At 42.8% G+C, this 20,455-nt stretch overlaps 1 protein-coding gene across 1 annotated transcript; it reads left to right on the top strand.

Moving 5' to 3' along the window:
* Positions 1 to 14,157: 14,157 nt before the first annotated feature.
* LOC148023045 (pentatricopeptide repeat-containing protein At2g03880, mitochondrial-like) lies at positions 14,158 to 19,868 on the top strand. The gene has a single exon (XM_087696048.1). It carries the CDS (start codon positions 14,389 to 14,391, stop codon positions 16,873 to 16,875), a length of 2,487 nt encoding a protein of 828 aa, XP_087552174.1. The 5' UTR covers positions 14,158 to 14,388; the 3' UTR covers positions 16,876 to 19,868.
* The last annotated feature ends 587 nt before the right edge of the window (positions 19,869 to 20,455 follow it).

Here is a 20,455-nt window from a genome sequence, read left to right as displayed (position 1 = left end):
TTATGTACTGATTACAGATGCAAGAGAGCCTCTTACTTATGATAAGGCTATGACCAGGGGTGATTGTCACTCTTGGGAGAGGGCTATGTAGTCTAGGCTTGACTCATTGCATAAGAATAAGACTTGGGATCTGGTTTTCTTGCCTCAGGGTAAGAAGGCTTTGCCATGCAAGTGGGTATACAAGCTGAAAAGTATCCCTGGATACCCAAGCCAGCATACAAGGCTCGATTGGTTGCTAAGGGTTTTAAGCAGGAGCATGGTGTTGACTTTGATGAAGTCTTTTCTCCTGTGGTCAAGATGACCACCCTACGCTTAGTCTTGGCCTTGGTTGCACAGCTTGACCTGGACTTGTACCAGATGGATGTCAAGACGGTTTTTCTACATGGGGACTTGCATGATGAGATTTACATGGAGCAGCCTAAGGGCTTTGCAGACCCTGGTAGGGAACACCTAGTGTGCAAGCCAAAGAAGAGTCTATATGGCTTGAAGCAGGCACCTAGGGAATGGTACCATAAGTTTGATGCATTCATGCAGTCACATGGCTACAGCTGCAGTGCTATGAATCCGTGCTTGTATACGAAGAAAGCCCGTGACAGTTCTTTAATAATTTTGGTACTCTATGTGGATGACATGCTCTTAATAGGGACAGCTCATGAGGAGCTAGATGCTCTTAAGGCTCAGCTCAAAAAGAGCTTTGAGATGAAAGATCTCGGACAGGCCTCTCATATACTTGGTATGCACATTACGTGCGATCGGTCTTAGGGACTACTCTATTTGTCACAGAGGGAGTACATTCATAAATTCCTTGAGCGCTTCCACATGCAGGATGCTAAGCATATTGGTGGTTGTCCATTACCTTCTCATATGAAGGTTTCATAGGCCGATTGTCTGCAAATAGATGAGCAGAGGGCCGAGATGGCCAAGATTCCCTATGCATTAGTCGTGGGCAGTCTCATGTATGCTATGATAGCCACCCGTCCAGATATAGCTTTTGCCATTGGGGTTGTGGCACGTTATATAGCTACACTTGGCAAGAAACATTGGGATGCCATGAAGGGTATCATGAGGTACCTAAAGGGCACAATAGATATGTGTCTTTGTTATGGCAGCCAGGATACAAGAGTCGTGAGGTACACTGACTCTTATTATGCAAGACATGCAGATAAGTGCTTTGCCTTCCTTAGGAGATTGATGGGCATTGGATGAGATGACATCTATTTCCTCATCCTATTGTACATGTGTACATGTTGTACTGTCTTTTCTTTTTTCTCTCTCTCACTGGGGTAGATTCGCCTTTAAGTGGGAGGTTGTTGGAGGTAAAGGTGCCTCCGCCTAGCCGCCCGTGTGTTACTACACTAACAGTACCCGCCACTGCACACTACAGGTGGCGGGCGCCCGTCACAGTCACTTATTCTTTATTCTTTTAGTGATAGTTTGAATAAAGGAAGGCACGGCCACACATTGTGGTTGTTGGAGTTTCCATTTCTTGTCTCTCTCTTTCTTGCTCTTGCTCTCCCGCCATAGCTCTCACGTGCAAGTTTCGATGCTTCTCACCTTTCATGAACTGGTTGTCGTCGATGCCATCAAGAAGATGCTGTCGTTCAACACGTTAAATTCCATGATTTACTTAAGCTTTTATTAAAATATTTAAGCTACTAAGCTTTACTAAAGCTTAAAGTTTCATTAATAATCTTTTACATAGGAGTTATTCCTATTGTGGTATTTCCGAACTAGTTTTGAAGTTTCAGCAAGCCTCTGTTCCCACCTACAACTTGGCAGAGCTGATTTACAACAAGAAAATTGTCACATGCAGTTTATGTGAAAGACTATTTTGCTTGGAAGAAGACCATTATCAATTTTCGTACCTGAAAAAAGCAAGATCATAAAAGCAAAAGCCATTTTTAAAAAAAGCAAGCCTTGTAAACCCAAATTTGACCTACACTCATCCTTCTAATGAGATTTTGAGTGTATGAGGTTGTTTGAGATTCTTGCAAGATGTCGAAACATAACATGGATTATTTTATGGGCGAAGGCGATTTGCGAGAGCCGACTATGAAGCAGAAATTGGATCTAATCATGATGCAACTTCAAGAAGAGCGAAGATCAAGTCAAAACTTGCAAGCACAACTAGCTACACTTCAACAATCCACTATCGATCAAGACAGAGCGCAACCTAAAGATATTATTCGATGTACTATTGATGCGACACTCGATGCACAGGCTCTTAAGAAAGAGGCCAAGATAAGTAAAAGAAATTTCAAATTTTGTACTTTTGATGGGCAACATGATGGCAAAATTGTTCTTGCTTTTATTAGTTAGTTTTACGACTATTTTCATGAAGAGCAATATGGTGAAAAAGATAAACTTAAATGCATCACTAACCATCTAGTAGACATAGCATCATTATGGTGGATTGTTATCCGCAAGAGTGTTGATTGTTCCTCTACTTGGAAAGCCTTTCAAAGGAATTTTTTGCAGAATTTCCTTCCACCTCAATTACATGAAAAAGCTATCAAACAGTGGGATCTCTTGCAACAAATAGATGGTGAATCTATCCCGCAATACACTGAGCATTTTTGGAGTGCCTTACTTCAACTTCAAATGCTTGAAGATGTTCCTGAGGTGACCCACAAGAGCAAGTATATGTCAAGTTTGCTTGGTCACTTCTATGCAGAAGTGAATATGTTCAAGCCAAAGACTTTGGAGGATGCAATTTCTTTAGCACAGATGCAGAGGATAAAATTTGTGGACGAGAAAAGCAATCGCAACAATTTTTTATTAATGGTAACTTTCATACAAAGCAATTCAATTCTAACTTTTGAATACTTAATCAAAATCACTTTGTTCATTCTTCTTTCTGTAAACCCTAGACTCTACGTCCTGCTTTACCATCAAATACAAATTCAAACTCTAAGCCTTCTCTCCAACCAAATTCCAATATACCCAAACTTCTAGCCCTTACCAATAATGTCTCCAAAGCAAAGCCTATCATTTGCTACAATTATCATCAGCTGAGACACTTAGCAACAAACTGTTAGTCCAAGAAGCAAACTATTCAAATCAATCACTTGGGAGCAACTAATGACAAGGACCATGAAGATATGCGAGACTTCACTAAAGATGATGATGATATCGGCAATGCTTTAGATACTTTACTAGGTATGCCAAATCCTCATTCATTATTAACAATGAAATTGTTTGTGCATGGTTAAGAAAAGATTGTTTTGCATGAGGATGGAAGCACACATGATTTTATTTTCCCAAAGTTGGTAAAAATTTTGAATTTATCTACTGTCCCAACTCATTATCGCATAAAGGTTGCATTCTTAGACACTAGATACAATGGTACACAAGAAGTACATGATTTAGAGATTAAAATCGATGATTATGTTGAGCGTAGAAATTTCTTGGTTTTGCCTTTGCAAGCTAGTGATATTATTTTAGGAATGCCTTGGTGTCACAAATATAATCCTGACATAGATTATTTCACACATTCCATGAAGAATCATTTTAATGGAAACCAAATCACATTACATGGATTGCACACCTTTGATAATTTTCCACTGCTTAGTCACACATAGGCTAAACATGCATTGAGAAAATGTAATAAATTATATTTAGTATGGGTGAATGAAATTGAAGCTAAGGAAAATCAGATGCATCCTAGGCATGCACAATTTCTTTCACAATTTAAAGATTGTTTTAATATTGAATTACCACCTAATTTACCACCTACACATCCTATAGATCATAAAATAGATTTAATCCCAAGTTCTCAACCACCATGTAAAGCACCATATAGATACAATTAGATTGAACAAAAAGAAATCCAAACACAGGTTGAAGAACTGTTGAACCGAGGACTCATTAGACCCAGTAGTTCTCCTTTTGGTGCACCTGTCCTATTAGTTAAGAAGAAAAATAATACCTATAGAATGTGCATTAACTATCGTGCCCCAAACAAAATCATTGTTAAGAATAAATATTTGATTCTTAGGGTAGACGACCTCATAGATAAACTACAAGGGGCCACTATTTTTAGCAAGATAGATCTCAAATCTGGATATCATCAAGTATGAATGGATATACCTGACATTTTTAAGACTACATTTAGAACTCAGTTTGGTCATTATGAATTTATTGTTATGTATTGCGGTTTGACCAATGCACTAGCTACATTCAGTCATATGATGAATCATATATTTTTGAAGTATCGAAATTATGTGATTGTTTTCTTTGATAATATTTTGATTTTCAATAAGGATGAGAATGAGCATTGTGAACATCTATCTTTAGTTTTCAAATTGTTGAAAGACAATCAATTGTATGCTAACCCTGACAAGAGTGAATTTTTCCAAACCCAAATTGAATACTTAGGTCACATTGTTTTTTCTAATGGTATTCGTGTTGATCCTAAAAAGATAGAGGCAATTTTGAATTGGCAAATCCCTAAAAATTTGCATGAGTTACATTCTTTCTTAGGCCTTACCAACTTTTATAGAAAATTTGTGAGAAATTTTTCATTCCTTGCATTGCCTTTGACAAAATTGACAAAATTGTTAAAGAAAGGTGTTGTGTATCATTGGTCTAACAACCAGCTTGTCAATCTTCTCGCTAGCTCTATGTTTCCAAGCCCGATCGGTTGCATGTTGAGAGGAGGCATAGGTGCTAGTAGTGATTCTCCCTACGCTGTTTGATGAAGTTGTCAAATGAGTAGAAAATGAATCCACACACACTCGTCCTAGCTATGCAAACACCCAATTGAGGCATAACATAAGATCCGCATTATGATGCCCCATGAAAAACTCTCACAAGGTGGGGAGAGGGAGATAAGCACATGATCACGCAAAATGGGATGCCATATACGAGAGGGGGATAATGGCTAAGAGGCAATGCCTATGGTGGGGAGGGGCCCATGGATGGAGGAGAAGGAAAGTTGGAAGTGTGTGATGGTTAGGGGCTTAAGCTCATAGTTTGATTGATCAAATGTAGCCTTTGCCAAGGCAACCATAGGCCATGCCATCAATGGCTTACCCCCAATAGCCTACCCCCAATAGCAACAATAGTACACCTTGTTGTGCCATCAATGGCCTACCCCCAAAATTAGTAGCAATACATAATCAAGCAACCATAACAATAATATGCCATGCCTGCGATGACATAACTCCAACACGCTACCCCTCTTGGAGATAAGCCTACTTGGAGTGGTGGGGAAAAGTGGTGATACCCAACATCCTTGAAGTAGATAAGCCTAATTGGAGTGGTGGGGAGAAGTGGATGGTTGGTAGGTGGGTAGTGCCATTGTTTAGAGAGAGAGTGTGTGAGTGAGAGAGCGAGAGAGAGAGACCCATGGCCCTTGACATCCTTGGAAGTAGATGAGCTTGTTTAAAGTGGCAGGTAGAAGTGGATGGTTGGCAGATGGATAGTGCCAGTGGAGAGAGAGAGGAGAGAGAGAGACCCATGGCCCTCAACATCCTTGGAAGCAGATAAGCTTGGTTGGAGTGGTGGGAAAAAGTGGAGGGCCGTTAGGTAGCACAATGCCAACATTGTGGGAGAGAGAGAGAGAGAGAGAGAGAGAGAGAGAGAGAGAGAGAGAGAGGGAGGGAGGGTGGAAGGGTGGGTGGGTGGGTGAGTGTGTGCCATCGAGTAGATAGCAGGTAGAGAATGCCAACCATCAAATTTATGCCATTCCCATTGAAGGTTGTGTCTTCCACACACACACACACACACACACACACATGCACGCGCACGCGCACACGCATGTGCACGCACACACGCACACACACAAAGGATGTGGTGTGCGTGTGTGTGCATGTGCACGCACATGCACACACACACAAAGGATGTGGCGGGCTTTCACTGCTTTGCTATCCACAACCTTTCTTAGGGTTCCACAACTCTTCTTAGGGTTAGAATGAGTTAATGAGCAGCATCTTTTGCATTTGCCTTGGCCTTTTATGAACTATTATTCCTCAAAAAAGGGAAAAGAGTTTTGGCAACAAAAAGAGGTTTGGAAGCATCATATGATCTCCAGGTAGGCTTGGGATTTTTTGTTGGGGGTAAAGGTGCCTCTGCCTAGCCGCCCATGTATTACTAACTGATAGTCACCGCCACTATACACTGTAGGCGGTGGGCGCCCGTCACTGTCTTTTATTCTTTATTCTTTTAGTGACAGTTTGAATAAAGGAAGGCCCGGTCACACATCGTGATTGTTGGAGTTCCCATTTCTTGTCTCTCTCTTTCTTGCTCTTGCTCTCCCGCCATAGCTCTCGAGTCCAAGCTTCGATCCTTCTCTCCCTTTCAACTAGTATTAGAACTCGGCTTCCCGACTCTTGAGCTCGATTTGTGGCATTCTCAGAATCCCATCGACTCCCTACTTGCATTGGGTCTCCTTCTCGGCAGCCATATCCAACTCCTTCGAGCTCCCGTCACTCCCCGGCTTCTCGAGCATCTTCCCGGCATTGTTGGGCACCTTTAGGGCATTACATAAGAGGTATTTGATCATTTTCTTCAAGGTTTACTTCAGTTCTCAGGTCTCACAAGCTGTAAACAAGATTGGGACAGCCACCATTGAAGCTCCCTTGCTTTATATCTCACTTGCCTTTGAACAAGACTTGCTGGAGCTTGTTTGAGGCCTTAGCTTTAACCAGACCCCTCCGAAGCTTGGTCACCATTTTTTGCAGCCCCACGACCAACATTTACAATTGGCAAAATCACGCAGCCCTCCCATATGTGTCTTCAGCATTGACAGTCACAACAGTAGCTCTCCCCCTCCATTGGCACTTGGAAAGGCTCCATTTCGAGCATATGAACATGCTTTGATGCTTAGTTTTGATGGTTGATGTGTTGGCATAGCATTTGGACTGATTTAACACTATTTTGGGACTGTCATAACAGTCCACATGCAGTTTATGACAGTGTTACAGTGACATTTGATGCTACAGCTTGTTTGGCATTGTCATTTGATGCCCGGTTGGTCCCGTTCGATGCCCAGATGTTAGGGGAATGTATGCCTATTGTTTGGCAACCATTTGGAGCTGATTTTGGTGCTAAAATTCTCAGTTTTGAACATTAAATCACTGTTGTAATAGTTGGGCTGAAGTCATTTTACTCATCTATGCTTATGTCTATGCTTTTTGGGCTATGTTTCGGGCATATATGGTGATGTATTGACACTTGGGGCTTGACATAGAGCTTGGTTTTGATTCGGGGTCGTTGGTTGAGCTTGAGCTCACTTTGCAAAGCATTTGGATGCTCCGTCTTGGATGTACTTATGGCATTTATGTTGCTTATGTCTGACCGATCTTAACATGCTTAGCCTATGCCATTACTACATGCTAGTTACATTGTTTGGAGCCTATTGCTACTAGAGCTCAGTCTTGGCTTGACCTTGGATTCCCAGAGCTTACTTGAGCTATTTATTGGCTTGCAAGAGTTGTATCTTGGGATTTAATTGATGTCTTACATGCTTATGGATGCTACATACGGATGCTCTACTGCCTACATGTTCAGGATGTACTATTGATGTATTGTCTTGGACTTATGTCATTGGCACTATGTCTTGCCTTGGCTTGAGCTCTTGAGCTCTTGAGCTCGTACATATGGCTTTTGTGCCAGTGGGAGCATTCTTGAATGCTTATCAGACATTGAGCAGGTGGTACTTTTATGCATTGAGCCGTTACATGCTATTGAGCAGTTACAAACACTTGAGACTTTGGGGCTTCTTACCTTTTGGGATGATACATCATATGTCTTGGTTCACTGTATGCTTATGAGCTAAGTCTCAGTTTTGGATCCGTATCTTTGTGAACTGACACCTACTTGTGTCAAGTTTTGGTAGTGGCAGAAACACTTTGTCCAATTGCCTAGGGGGTGTGCCTACTCACTGTGGCAGATGTTTGTATGACATACTTGGGTGTTGAATTCATGCTTTATCGATCGTCATATGATTATGTTATGCCCGCATGATGTCGGCTTTGGTCTTGGCAGTATTTGATTGCCTTGGGATTCAATTTTGGCACTGTTAGCTCTTTTTTTACTGAAATCTGAAATTTATTACAGCAAGCATATATGTATGGACTGACATGGATTTTTCATGCTAAAGCACTCTGAAATGATGTACTTTCCCTAGTACTTGGTGGGCAGCAGCTTTGGTTCCACTTTCTTTGCCATTTTTCCTCGATTTTTGTGATTTTTTGGTCATATTTTGCAGTAAACAGCAAGCAGTTTTGAACTGTCTACAGTCTTCCACCCTTCATTATGGCGAGTTTGTCCACTGATCATGCTATTTTCAACATCACTAAGCTTGATGGTATGAATTACTCTTATTGGAAGAGCTAGACTTGGCAGGTATTGGTGCAGAAATCACAGATCAAACCTTTGAGGGTGAGCGAGCATCCGCTTGCAACTATGCTAGATGAAGAATGGCTTGAGCTTGATGAGTTATGCAAGTCCACTATTGTATTGTCTCTCACAGAACAGGTTCATTACAATGTCTTTGAGGAAGAATAGAGTGCATGGCAGTTGTGGGATAAAATCAAGAATCTCTATGACAAGAAAAGTCCAACGAGTCAAATGTATTGGCTGAAGCAGCTTATGGATCTGCGCATGAAGGAGAATGTGACTATGTCTGCTCACTTGAGCCAGTTCCATGCTATACTTAAGAACTTGACTTCGCAGGACATCACTTTTGCAGAGGATGTCACTCATCTTTTCTTGCTTGGTACTCTTAATGAGTCATGGGATGTATTCCACACTGCATTATGTGCCTTTACTACTACCTTGAAATTATCTGATGTTGAGAGTGCTCTTCTGCAAGAAAAGGTTAACCGTAATAATTTGGATGCCTCTCGTGTGTCGCATGCTATGACAGTTAGAGACAAGAATGATGGATATGGAAAGCACGGCAGTGGCAGTGGCAATGGCCGTGGATGGGATTCTCAGAAATCTCCGTCCAAGTCTCGTGGGAAGTCACGTAGCAAATCCCGTGGCAGGAATGCAGATGTTACTTGTCACCATTGTGGAAAAAAGGGCCATATTAGGCCACAATGCCATGAACTACGCAATGAAAGGTGCAAAGATAAGGGGAAAGACAAAGTGTAGAATAAGTCTTCTGATCACAGCATAGTGCCTGCAAAGTCCAATGTTAAAATTGAAGAGATCAATGTTATGCAGCCTGAGGATGTTGATGATGATGATTATATCATTGCAGCTTCTTCTAGTGCTTCACAGATGAAAGAGATACACTCTATGTATGCACAGTGTTGGCTCTTGGACTCAGGTGCATCCTTTCATGTGACACCTTGCCGAGAGTGGTTTCATTCATATCGTACTATTTCGGGTTCTGTGAGCTTGGGTGATGACAGCTCTCTTGATATTATGGGCATTGGTGATGTTAGGCTGCAATTTCCTTCTGGCATCAGTTTTGTTATGCAGGATGTACGTCATGTACCTGCTTTGACACACAGTCTCATGCCAGCTAGACAGCTTGATGACGCAGGTTATCATGTATCTTTTGGAGACTCTACATGGAAGATCACTCGTGGCAAACTTGTGATTGCGAGAGGTGCCAAAGCTGGTAGCCTCTATCCCTTGATTGTATCCACTTCTTTCCTTGATCATGTTTTGTCTATGGGTTCTATCCCCCATGTATCTCTTTGGCATGCCCGTTTGGGCCATATGTCTTTGAAGGAATGAAAATGCTTTCTGGTTTGCAGTACTTACCACCCCTTGATTATGCATGTTTTGATTCATGTGAGCATTGTCTTTATGGCAGGCAGACTAGGTCTATGCATAAAAAGTCAGGTAGGCCACGCATGAGTGAGCCCTTGGCATTGGTACATTTGGATGTCTGTGGGCCCATACCTTGTCAGTCTATGGGTGGTGCCAAGTATTTTGTTACTTTCATAGATGATTTTTCACGGAAAGTTTAGGCTTATCCCATTAAGCTGAAATCCAATGTCTTGGCTGTGTTTCAGAGATGGCTTGCATTGGTTGAGAACCAGTCTGGGTATAGGCTAAAATGCCTAAGGACAAATAATGGGGGTGAGTATGTCTCACGTGCTTTTGAGCAGTTATGTGATGAGAGGGGTATTAAGCATCAGTTGATCGCCCCCTACATCCCCCCCCCCCCCCCCCCCCCCCCCAGAATGGTTTGGCTAAGCGGATGAATAGAACCATCCAGGAGCATGTACGTAGTATGCTTAGCTACACAGGCCAACCACAGAGCTTTTGGACTGAGGCAGTTAGTACAGTTGTGCATATAATAAATAGATCACCTTCTAGTGGTTTGCATTTCTAGGTTGCCGAGGAAGTATGGACTGGAAAACCACCCTCTTATACGCATCTCTATGTCTTTGGATGTGAGGCATTTTGCCATGTGCCCAGGGACAAGAGAAGTAAGCTGGATCCTAAGAGTGTCAAATGCATTTTCCTTGGTTATGGGGATGTAGGCGAGATGGGTTACTGTCTCTGGGATCCGTAGGTGTGGAAAGTCATTTATAGTCATGAAGTAGTCTTCCATGAAGAAAAGATGCATAGGCAGCCTGAGAGAGTTGTTGAGATCCGCATGGCCATATTTCGGGAGGAGCCAAGAGCTCCTGCACAGTTAGTTGGACAGCCTACAGCTATAGCAGATGCTCATGGTCAGGGTGTTGGACAAGCAGCTGGGTAGGTAGTAGAGCCTGTCGTGAGACAGCCTACTAGAGACAGACATCCACCTGATAGATTTCAGTCCTCGATGCATTATGTCTTGGTTACAGATGCAGGAGAGCCTTTCACCTATGATGAGGCTATGTGCAGGGGTGACAGTCACTCTTGGGAGAGGGCTATGCAGTCTGAGATAGACTCCTTGCATAAGAATGACACTTGGGATTTGGTTTCCTTGCCTATGGGCAAGAAGGCTTTGCCATGCAAGTGGGTGTACAAGCTAAAAAGTACCCTTGGACACCCCAAGCCAGCATATAAGGCTAGATTGGTAGCAAAGGGTTTTAAGCAGGAGCATAGTGTGGACTTTGACGAGGTCTTTTCTCTTGTGGTTAAGATGACCACCCTGCGCTTAGTCTTGGCTTTGGTTGCTGAGCTTGACTTGGATTTATACCAGATGGATGTCAAAACGGCTTTCTTCCATGGGGACTTGCATGATGAGATTTATATAGAGCAACCTAAGGACTTGCATGATGAGAAAAGTCTTTATGGCTTGAAACAGGCACCTAGGGAGTGGTATCATAAGTTTGATGCCTTTATGCAGTCACAGGGCTACAACCAGAGTGCTATGAATCCGTGTCTTTACACGAAGAAAGCCCGTGATGGTTCTTTATTGATTTTAGTACTCTATGTGGATGATATGCTGATAGCAGGGAAAGCTCATGATGAGCTAGATGCTCTTAAGGCTCAGCTCAAGAAGAGCTTTGAGATGAAAGATCTGGGACAAGCCACTCACATACTTGGTATGCACATTAGACGCGATAAGCATCAGGGACTCCTCTACTTGTCACAGAGGGCATACATTCATAAAGTCCTTAAGTACTTCTGCATGTAGGACGTAAAGCCTATTGGCTGTCCATTAATTCCTTATGTGAAGGTATCACAGGCTGATTGTCCGCAGACATATGAGTAGAGGGCAGAGATGGCCAAGATTCCCTATGCATCCGCAGTGGGCAGTCTTATGTATGCCATGATAGCCACTCGTCGAGATATTGCCTTTGCAGTTGGTGTTGTGGCACACTATATGGCTACACCTGGCAAGAAGCATTGGGATGCCTTGAAGGGTATCATGAGGTACCTGAAGGGCACTGCAGATATGTGCATATGCTATGGCAGCCAGGATACAGGAGTCGTGGGGTACATTGACTCTGATTATGCAGGACATGCAGATAGTAGAAAGTCCACTTCCGACTATGTATTCACCTATGCTGGATGTGCTGTTTCTTGGATGTCCAGGGCGTAGAAATGCACGGCCCTTTCTACTACAAAGGCTGAGTATGTTGCAGCCACTGAGGCTTGCAAGGAGGCCATTTGGTTGGGTTGTTTAGTTGCTGACCTTGGTATTGATGCTATCCCTACACTAGATTCGAATTCTATGAGTGTTATTCAGTTAGCCAAGAATCCGGTCTTCCATGTGAAGACGAAACACATTGAGGTGAGATATCACTTCATACGTGGGGTCGTTGAGGACAAGTCAGTTAATCTTGTCAAGATCTCGACTGACCAGAATCCTACAGATCTGCTCACAAAAAGCCTCTCTACAGAGCACTTTGCCTTCCTCAGGAGGTTGATGGGCGTGGGATGAGATGATGTCTTTCCTCATCCTATTGTACATGTGTACATGTTGTAATGTCTTTTTCTTTTTCTTTTCACTCCTCACTAGGGCAGATTCGCCTTTAAGTGGGAGGTTGTTGGGGGTAGAGGCGCCTCTGGCTAGCCGCCCGTGTATTACTACACTGACAGTCACCGCCACTGCATACTGCAGGTGGCGGGCGCCCGTCACCATCTTTTATTCTTTATTCTTTTAGTGACAATTTGAATAAAGGAAGGCCCGGTCACACATTGTGACTGTTGGAGTTCCCATTTCTTGTCTCTCTCTTTCTTGCTCTTGCTCTCCCGCCATAGCTCTTGAGTCAAAGCTTCGATCCTTCTCTCCCTTTCATTTTCCTCGATAGATGTGTGAATTATAATATAATAGATAGATGCCTTACCCATGACAACATAACTCCAACGGGCTGACCCTCTTAAGAGGACTTCTTCAATGATCCTATGGCACTCAACATCCATGGAAGTAGATAAGCCTACTTGGAGTGGAAAGCAAAAGTGGAGGGCTGGGAGGTGGATAGTGCTAGTGTTGACAAAGAGAGAGAGAGGGACCCCATGCCCTTGACATCCTTGAAAGCAGATAAGCTTGCTTGGAGTGGCAAGTCGAAATGGAGGGTTGTTAGCTGGCACAATGCCAGCATTGTGTGTGTGAGAGAGAGAGAGAGAGAGAGAGGGAGGATATGGCATGCATTCACTGCTTTGCGTGTCACTTGCTACCATCCACAACCTTTCTTAGGGTTAGAGCGAGTTACTGAGCCCCATCTTTTGCATGTGCCTTGGTCCTCTATGAGTTGTTATTCCTCAAAAAACAAAAACAAAGTGTTGGGAGCAAAAAAAGGTTTGAAGCATCATATGATCGCCATGTAGCCTTGGGGATTTGCCTCAATAAACGTGTGAATTATAATAAAATAGAGCTCGTAGTTTGATCAATCAGATGTGGCCTTCACCAAGGTAGCCATATGCCATGCCATCAATGGCCTACCCCCAACAACAGCAATAGTACACCTTGACATGCCACCAACAGCCTATCCCCGATGGTAGTAGTAATACTGTATCAAGTAACCATAACAATAATATGCCCTACCCGCAACAACATAACTCCAATAGACTACCCCTCTTAATAGGACTTCTTCAATGACCCCATGGCGCTCAACATGCTTGAAGAGTTGATAAGCCTACTTGCAGTGGTGGGCAAAAGTGGAGGGTTGGCAAGTGGACATTGCTAGTGTTGAGAGAGAGAGAGAGAGAGAGAGAGAGAGAGAGAGAGAGAGAGAGAGAGAGAGAGAGAGAGAGAGAGTCAGTCCATGGCCCTCGACATCCTCGAAAGCAGATAACCTTGCTTGGTGTGGTGGGCAAAAGTGGAGGGCCGCTAGGACAATGGTAGTATTGTCACACACACACACACAAAGTGCCATCGAGTAGATAGCAAGCAGAGAATGCCAGCCATCAAATTTATGTTGTCCCCTGAAGGTGGCGTCTTTCACACACACACACACATGGGGAGGGGGAGGGAGAGAGAGTATGTGGCGAGCTTTCACTACTTTGCCGATCACACTGGCCACCATCATCCACAACCCTTCGTAGGGTTCCACAATCATTCTTAGGGTTAGAGCAAGTTAATGAGCCACATCTTTTGCATGTGCCTTGGCCCTCTATGAGCTCTTATTCCTTTAAAAAAAAAGAAGGGTTTTGGGAGCAAAAAGAGGTTTGGAAGCATAAAGTGATCGCATGTAGGCTTGGGATTTGCCTCGATAGGTGCGTGAATTATAATAAAATAGGTAGATTATAGATTATTCGATAGGCTGCAAGAACTTATATAGAATAGATAATTGGATAGGTTACATTCTTTACCATTACTATGGGATGGCCTTCAGCGCAATGCCAATAGAGCATACCAACTCCTCTTAATTGGAGAGGGGATTGTATTCAACACGAACCATGTCCTGCTGAGAGCTTTGAGCTTCAGGTTCATGCACACGTCCGCGCATGGCCTGATGCAGACCGCCACTTAGCCTCTCCTCTTCCATACTCTGGAGTCGTAGAAGCATGACAGCAAGCTGGGCCAGATAAGCCTGCAGGATGGCCGCCAATTGCATCAGTAGTACACTGAGACTGCCCGATGGCGTTTTTACCGACGAGGGTTATCCTCACACTCATGTGTCTGTGAGTGCCTGCCTCAAGCATGGATGTGAAAATGCATCCCTCCAATTGTTGGAGGCTTTGCATCAGCGTCACATAGCACTAAAGGTTCCGAGCACTTACCGCTGCACGTCCAGGAGAAGGTCCTCAAGAAAAGCAAATTCTCTTTCAGTTGATTGTGGTCTGGAAGTGGAAGCCCTTTCGAGAAATACCTTTCTTGACATGCATGACAGAGGTACAAGCGTTGAGGATGCAGAACCGCTGCTGTGCTTATCGCCAGAGCGAGCTTCAACATCATGGCCTGTATTGGGTGCAGAGCAGCTGGATCATGGCCTTGTACGGGAGGCCTCTTGTTCTTGTGAACAACAGGAACAGGAGGATATATGTGCAGATCCATTCACTTGTGTTTCGCTCCTGAAAGCATGCTCCGATACAGTGGATTTAACTCAAGGAATCCACATGCATGCTTATGTCGTTGCAAGTGGGCATGAATCTGAAGCATTTGTGGCTTGCACTCTTGTTGACATGTATGCTAAATGTGGCAGCTTAGGTGATGCTCACACTGTTTGTGAACGGTTGCCTCTCAAAAGCGTTGCAGCATGGAATGCACTCATTGGAGGATATGTGCAGCATGGGAGGAATGAAAGAGCAGTGGAAGTGTTTGAGCAGGTGCACAGGGCTGGTGTGAAGCCAAGTAACGTAACCTTCATTTGTATATTGAAGGCATGTGCAAGCCTAACAACCTTGGAACTTGGGAAGTGTATTCATAACCACATTATTACAAGTGGATTTGATTCAGATGTTATGCTGGAGAATTCTCTAATCAGCATGTATATACGATGTGGGAGCCTTTCAGATGCATGTACATTATTCAATAGTTCTTCAAGAAAAAGCTCATGGTCATGGAACTTGTTAATTGCAGGTTATGCTGAGCATGGATGGCACGATGAGGCTGTTAGGCTGTTTGATATAATGCAAAAGGAGGGCATCAAACCCGACCGTGTGACTTTCCTTTGCATATTGAGGTCGTGCACTGACCAGTTAGTTCTAGACGAGGGGAGGCATTTTCATGCACAAATAGTGAACAATGGTCTAAACTTGGACTCTGTTATCGGGAATACTCTGGTTGATATGTATGGGAAATGTGGTAGTCTAGATGATGCACATGCTGTCTTTCATCTAGTGCCAAAGCGTGATGTTGTGACTTGGAATGCTCTGATAGGAGGGTTGGTTCAGAATGGTAACACAAATGAGGTCTTTCGTTCTTCTAAGCAACTGCAGCAGGAGGGTGTAGTTCCAAATCGTGTGACTTTTCTTCACCTTTTGAAAGCCTGTGCTTGTACAGCATCGTTGGAGCAGGGTAGGCACTTTCATGTTCTCATATTCCAAACTGGCTATGAATCTGATCCAAATGTTGGAAGCAGTCTCATCAACATGTATGCAAAATGCGGAGAGCTAGATTCTGCTCGCATTGTGTTTGAAAGAGCACCCAAATACAATGTTGTAACATGGAATGCCCTGATTGCTGGATTTAGCCAGCATTCTGAATATTCTTCAGCCTGTAAATGTTTTGAGGACATGAAACAGGCAGGTGTTGAGCCTGATAGGATAAGTTTTATTTGCCTTCTTTCAGCATGCTACCATTTAAGCTTAGTGGAAGAAGGATGTCTTTACTTTCAGTTGATGAGAGATTTCTATAATCTGTTTCCATCAGTTGAACATTATAACTGTATGGTAAATTTACTTGGTAATGCCCAATACTTAAATGAAGCAGAAGACTTACTTGAAACTATTCCCTCATGTGGGAATGTAATTGGATGGACATCTTTGCTGACTTCCTGCCGAAAGTATACTGATGTAGTTCTAGGAAGCCGCTGCTTTGATCGCCTTGCAACACTGGATTCTGAAAGAGCTGCGGGGTATGTTCTTATGACAAAGATTTATGCCTGTGCTGGTTTACAGGAAGATGCAAACAGAGTGGAGTATTTGAGAAGAAGTGTAAATGGGTGGAAAAAGCCCGGTAAGGCTTTTATTGAGATAGACTATGTGGTGCATTGTTTCAATGTTGGAGACACAATGCATCCCCGAATTCAAGAAGTTCAAGCAAAACTTAGGTTATTAAACTCTCAATTGAAGGCAGACGAAGGGTACCAACCCTCTCGTGACTTTGTAATGAATGTAAATCCAGATACTGAGAAAGAGGCTGCCTTGTGTGGCCATTGTGAAAAGTTGGCAATTGCATTTGGGCTTATTTGTTCACCCAAAGGCATGACCATTCGAGTTGCCAAAAACCTCCGAATGTGTCCAGATTGTCACATGGCTACTAAGATCATTTCTAAAATTGAAATGAGAGAGATCATAGTAACTGACACTTATTGTGTACATCAATTCCGTCATGGGTCTTGCTCTTGTAAAGAGTACCCTTAAAAATGAAAAACTCATTATAAAGTCTTAATCCTGAAAGTGTGACCTTTTAGGATGACATACAACTAACCATGTCAAAAGTATGTTGTTCGATTAAAGTTGAAAATGAGGTGAGACTTCTTTCTAATGTAGAGGAATGAATCTTAATTATGGGATTGCCAGTCTTAATCAGAATTATGTAGATTTTGTGGTACTTAATACTCCATTGATGTGAGATTTGCACGGATAGTTTGGACTGGCATGGTTTATTATTATTGTTCATTCTATTTTTTTTTCTCTGCTGAACAAGTTGGCACTTCATGGCCGAATTGTGGGCTTGAAACTTCCTGCTGGAGGGCAATTAGTACGGCAGGCTTTGGCTAATGGTTATATTTCTACACGTAGTCAAGGATAATGTAAAGGGAGCTATGAGTTCATGGAAATTGTTTGGTTTGCCTTCACGGTTTCATGTTAATAGGCAGAAATCAGCCCTACTGACATATTAATCTTTCAGAATAGGGCAGAGTTATTCATCATGACACTACAACAACTTGGGATATCCTACAGATCTCCAGGTTGGCAATCGCATGTTCATTTGAAGGTAGCTCAAGCATCATAATCAACAATGTCTCTTTCTTTTGCCTTTCTTTTGTCAAAGAAACTGGGCAAAAGCCTGAAGCAGTTAGGCTTGGATTTCTTGGAATCATCTCACTACTTCCAAATGGTTGGGTGGGGCTGGGCTATTGGAAGTGCAATTGCATATGTTGTCCTTATGATGGGTATTATTTCAACATCTATGTATGGCTCTCCTGGTTTTAATAGAGAGCTTTCTTAGAAAAGGTTGGATTGATCCATTGCAGAACTCACTCGCCTCATGGTGGGATGCTGTTAATGGCAGCCAAGATGTTCATATTTCTTCACCATTCATGTTATCTTGTCATGGTTCCCTAGAGGGAACTGCTGTCGCATACAAAGTGGGATCCTTCATTGAATTGCCAGCAGGCTGATTCTGTGTTTAATGAATTTTGGCAACATCTCAGCTTATCATTTGGCTGGGAAGCAACATGGTAGAGAACAATTTAAAAGAATGTTCTTTAGCCTCGCAGAGCCAGCTTGCCAGCTTTTAGAAGTCACACCAGATATTTAAAGTACCTAGAATTTATAGGCATCTTTGGGACTGTTTGATTCCACATGTTTTGAGTTGGTGACCAGCCAATGATGGCCCACCCCATGGATGGTTGAATGGGACCCTGAGCTCTACACAAATAAAAGCACAGAAGAACAAGAAGATGGTGCAGCAGCATCATCGCCCCTGAACAACAAGAGTGGCAATTGTCTGCCCTAATTCTTTGTGCCTTCACGTTTGACCCACAAATATTGCTCTAGGCTTCTTTCAAGACTTTGAGCCATGTCCAAGATTGTGTAACACGATCTTTCATGATGCATTGCTGTATTTTTCAACCTCTTGTGTTGCTGCAAGCTTTCGAACAAAAAGCATATGTAATGGCAGTCACAAACACGTAGAGCTAGCTGTACCTTTTAAAAGCAGTTAGGCACCTCCTCATCCAGACCATGTTCAGTATGCCCATTGCCAGAACATTGCACAAGACTGCATCCCGAACTGGTATCCTGTCGAACGCTGTGCACGCTTCTAAGCAATTCCTATTTGTAAGTGCATTGCCAACGGCAAGCTCTGTTTCAAATCCGAGTTTCAAAGTGGCATTATGCATTTCTCTATCTCTTTCTAGTGGATTACATGGGCTGGGATTATGTCAATGAATTTGTCAGAAACACTTTGATGCACAAGCTTTTGTCACTGTGCACCTGATCATGTTGCCGAATCATTTGAAAAGATTCCCTTCAAGTCAGCTTGTTGTGTTTTCTACTGATGTGATGTAAACATCCAGCTATTTAACTGGACGTGTTGCAGCATCTTTGAGCTGGTCAGAATGGAATCTGTGCCAGGATTCACAGAGATCAATTATACATGGAGTCCCACAGAATTGGCTCTTCCAGCAGCATGCTTATTTATCTTGTTTACACGAGCTTTATAATGCAGCTTGCTGATAATCATTTGTTTCAGATCTTGTGAGACTTTCCAGGTCATTATTTTGTTAGCTTGGCCTCATGCATCCAGTCCTTGCTTGGCTTATTTGATGCCTAGCTGTATGAGCCTCCAGTTGATGGATGTGCAAGTGCCTTAGCCTTTGGAAGCCATTGCCCAAGAGCTCATTAGTAGGTGTGCCTTGCACCGTTTATATTGAGCTTAATTACCAGACTCAATATTTTGTCTGTAGACATTTATGTGTGTGCCTATTTGCCTATACAGTGATGATGTGGAACTGTGCATCTAAACACAGTGAATGCAGGGGAAAGTTTGGTCTCTTTAATGGGTGTCAGAACTTTGCATGCACTCAATGCATGATCTCCAACAACAATTTGACCTTGTTGAACAATTTGTCAAATGCTATTTGCTGATTCTGCCTGGACAAAGGTTATGGTAGGTAGGCTGAGCTCCTCAAAGGCTGACCTTGCCCTCCTAAGCGCCTTGAGAAGATGCCACCCCCTCCCAAAACACCCAGTTCACTGATGCTTCATATAGTGAAGTCCTTGGTGAAAGAACAGGTCCAATTTAGGGACATTGTCACTTTTGGGAGCTGATTGCTAGTATTATAGCTTGGTACATGTGGACTGCAAGATGCAGTTATGTTATTGAAGGATGTGCAGCGGAGACTATGGAGGATTTGGAGAGATATCCACACTTTCCATGGGAGATGGGAGAGGATGCAGGGCAACTCTCACATGACGAGGAAGAGAAGAGAGGCCTTCTTGCGGATATGGGACTTAGGCGCAAATGGTTTGGCATTATGGCCCACTGGATTGGTTATTTACAGGACCATTGTATTTGTGATATGTACTTAGTTACTCTCTAAAGAGTTCCACGTACTTTGTATTTTGCCTTAGGTTTTTCTCCAAGGTGTTGTTATTGGCTTTTTTAATTCTGGGGGGAAAAAATTGAATGGGTGCAATTGTGTAAGCCTTTTATAGAACTCAGCTTACCTTTAAATATTACACCTATTACTTACAAATACTAGACACTTTGCACCTACATTCTCCTCGTGCTTTGCATTGGTGTTCTCTGAGTGCTTCGCACAGGGTTTAGACCAATGCATTGGTGTAGTAATAGTTATGGCACTTTGTGTCCTAAGGCATGCTTCGTGTTGCAAGAGGGTTCACACAAACGTATCATGTTTTGGTTCTATGGCTTGCATACACAATCACACCATATGCGCTCTTGGTTGTTACAAAATGTTCGCTATTATTGAGTGAGGATTTGCAAGAGCAATAGGTGGAGGCACAAAGAAACCAGCCTTGAGATGCCGCAAAGCTTTGCTCTAATTTTAATGTATAGGCTTTGATGTCGTGTGTACAAAGTGAAAAATAAGAACAACTGTTGAAAGATAGAGAGATAGAAAGATAAAAAAACTTAAAGAGCTATTACCAAATTAAACACTTTTGCACATGCGTGCGCGCGTACACACACACACACACAAAGGAGGGAGGTAAAACTTTAATAAGATCTCCCTAAAAGACAAAGGTTAGA

This window comes from Lygodium microphyllum, chromosome 16 (assembly GCF_053477565.2).
Source record: "Lygodium microphyllum isolate KBCC chromosome 16, Lygodium_microphyllum_v1.1.10, whole genome shotgun sequence".
Lineage (NCBI taxonomy): Eukaryota > Viridiplantae > Streptophyta > Polypodiopsida > Schizaeales > Lygodiaceae > Lygodium > Lygodium microphyllum.
This window is presented reverse-complemented; position numbering and strand designations above follow the sequence as displayed.